Source organism: Nanorana parkeri, unplaced genomic scaffold (assembly GCF_000935625.1).
Source record: "Nanorana parkeri isolate BGI_ZX_2015 unplaced genomic scaffold, ASM93562v1 scaffold1414, whole genome shotgun sequence".
In the NCBI taxonomy this organism is placed as follows: Eukaryota; Metazoa; Chordata; class Amphibia; order Anura; family Dicroglossidae; genus Nanorana; species Nanorana parkeri.
Window position 1 is genome coordinate 354085 of NW_017307682.1, and position 2121 is coordinate 356205.

A 2121-nucleotide genomic window follows, 5' to 3' on the forward strand; every position below is an offset into this window, starting at 1 on the left:
AGGTGAGCCTAGGGGTACAGGGGGCATCTAGAGGTGAGCCTAGGGGTACAGGGGGCATCTAGAGGTGAGCCTAGGGGTATAGGGGGCATCTAGAGGTGAGCCTAGGGGTACAGGGGGCACCAAAGGTGAGCCTAGAGGTACAGGGGGCATCTAGAGGTGAGCCTAGGGGTACAGGGGGCATCTAGAGGTGAGCCTAGGGGTAACAGGCCAATCAGGAAGCCGGGCGGAGCGTCATTACACGCCCACTGGCTTTCTCATGGGCCAGAAAGCCGGCTTCAGGTGATGAGGGAGCATGGAGCCGGCTTCCCAGCCAGTCCTGAAGCCGTGTAATGATGTGTTGCTGAGCTTCCTGATGGCCAGCTTCTCGACCAATCGGGAAGCTGGTGCAACGGGCCACGGCGCCCGGCATCCTGTTTGGCCAGAAAGCCGGCTCCCTCATCCCCTGGTGACGAGGGAGCATGGAGACGGCTTCCCTGCTATTCGGGGTGGCGAGACTTTACATGCCGCCTGGCTTCCTTAATAGGACTTCCGGTATCGTTATTCGGTGAGTACCGGAAAAAAAATATCGGTACTTGATACCGAAAAAATAGTATCGGTGCAACAGGAAGTGATGAGGACCTTCCCGAAAAAATACAATAACAATAACATTTACCCCAGCACAGAGCAACAAGAGACACGAAGACATCATCATGATAGCAGAAGGTTATTGACTTTAAAGCCAAACTCTGGTACAACTTGTCTGCCTGAAGTTACCTGTCCGGGTGTCTGAAGTTACCTGCCCGGGTGTCTGAAGTTACCTGTCCGGGTGCCTGAAGTTACCTGTCCGGGTGCCTGAAGTTACCTGCCCGGGTGCCTGAAGTTACCTGCCCGGGTGTCTGAAGTTACCTGCCCGGGTGTCTGAACTTACCTGCCCGGGTGCCTGAAGTTACCTGCCCGGGTGCCTGAAGTTACCTGCCCGGGTGCCTGAAGTTACCTGCCCGGGTGTCTGAAGTTACCTGCCCGGGTGTCTGAAGTTACCTGCCCGGGTGTCTGAAGTTACCTGCCCGGGTGTCTGAAGTTACCTGCCCGGGTGTCTGAAGTTACCTCCCCGGGTGCCTGAAGTTACCTGTCCGGGTGCCTGAAGTTACCTGTCCCGGTGCCTGAAGTTACCTGTCCCGGTGCCTGAAGTTACCTGTCCCGGTGCCTGAAGGTACTGGGTGCCTGAAGTTACCTGCCCGGGTGCCTGAAGTTACCTGTCCGGGTGCCTGAAGGTACTGGGTGCCTGAAGTTACCTGCCCGGGTGCCTGAAGTTACCTGCCCGGGTGCCTGAAGTTACCTGTCCCGGTGCCTGAAGTTACCTGTCCCGGTGCCTGAAGGTACTGGGTGCCTCAAGTTACCTGTCCGGGTGCCTCAAGTTACCTGTCCGGGTGCCTCAAGTTACCTCCACAGTTGGTCACACAATCTGGCCTAAAAGGAACAAAAATCATCTTCCGTGGCTACCTTAAAACATACCTACACCCAAAACTTGTTTTTTTTCCCCCCCTCTAGATTTCGATATACAATGGAAGGGTTAGAACCTCTGCCCGGTGAGACCTAATAAGGAAGTTCTTCTCACTTTGGAGATATATACCAACATTTCCTGTTGTGCACGTGGGACAGGAAGTGAAGGAAACTCTTCCCAGCGAAAGGTGCTTGACGTCACTCGGAGGAGAAAGCGCGCCGACCCTTTTCACGTGACCCACGTCGGCGTCTTCCTGGGCTGCTCTGGGAACGAGCTCCTCCTTGAGTGACGTCAAGCGCCTAGCTGGCGGGGGAAAGCGGAGTCACGTGACGCGGTGCGCGGACAGGTCCTGTGCGGAGCTGGGGAGACTCATCTTCTGAGAAGCGGCCATGCCGAACAAGAGGGCTGCCCGGAACGCCTACTTCTTCTTCGCTCTAGACATGATCCCGGAGCTGAGGCGGCGGGGCCTGCAGGTGTCTGGGGTGCGGGACGCCATCTCGCTGGTCTCCGGGGACTGGGCGGTGAGTGTGGCCTGTGTGCAGGTGGTGCGGTGAGACACGTGGGCGGAGGGGACATGGTGGCAGTGGATGGATGGGGGGGTCTCTGTGGACAGAGTGTTACTGGGGGGCAAATAGCGGTGA

At 57.1% G+C, this 2121-nt stretch overlaps 1 protein-coding gene across 1 annotated transcript in view; it reads left to right on the forward strand.

Moving 5' to 3' along the window:
• Positions 1–1869: 1869 nt before the first annotated feature.
• MAEL (maelstrom spermatogenic transposon silencer) overlaps positions 1870–2121 on the forward strand; it is a 15552-nt gene continuing 15300 nt past the window's right edge. The window contains exon 1 of the mRNA XM_018569866.1: positions 1870–2001. Coding sequence (XP_018425368.1) covers positions 1870–2001 — 132 coding nt within the window. The remainder of the gene's footprint in view (positions 2002–2121) is intronic.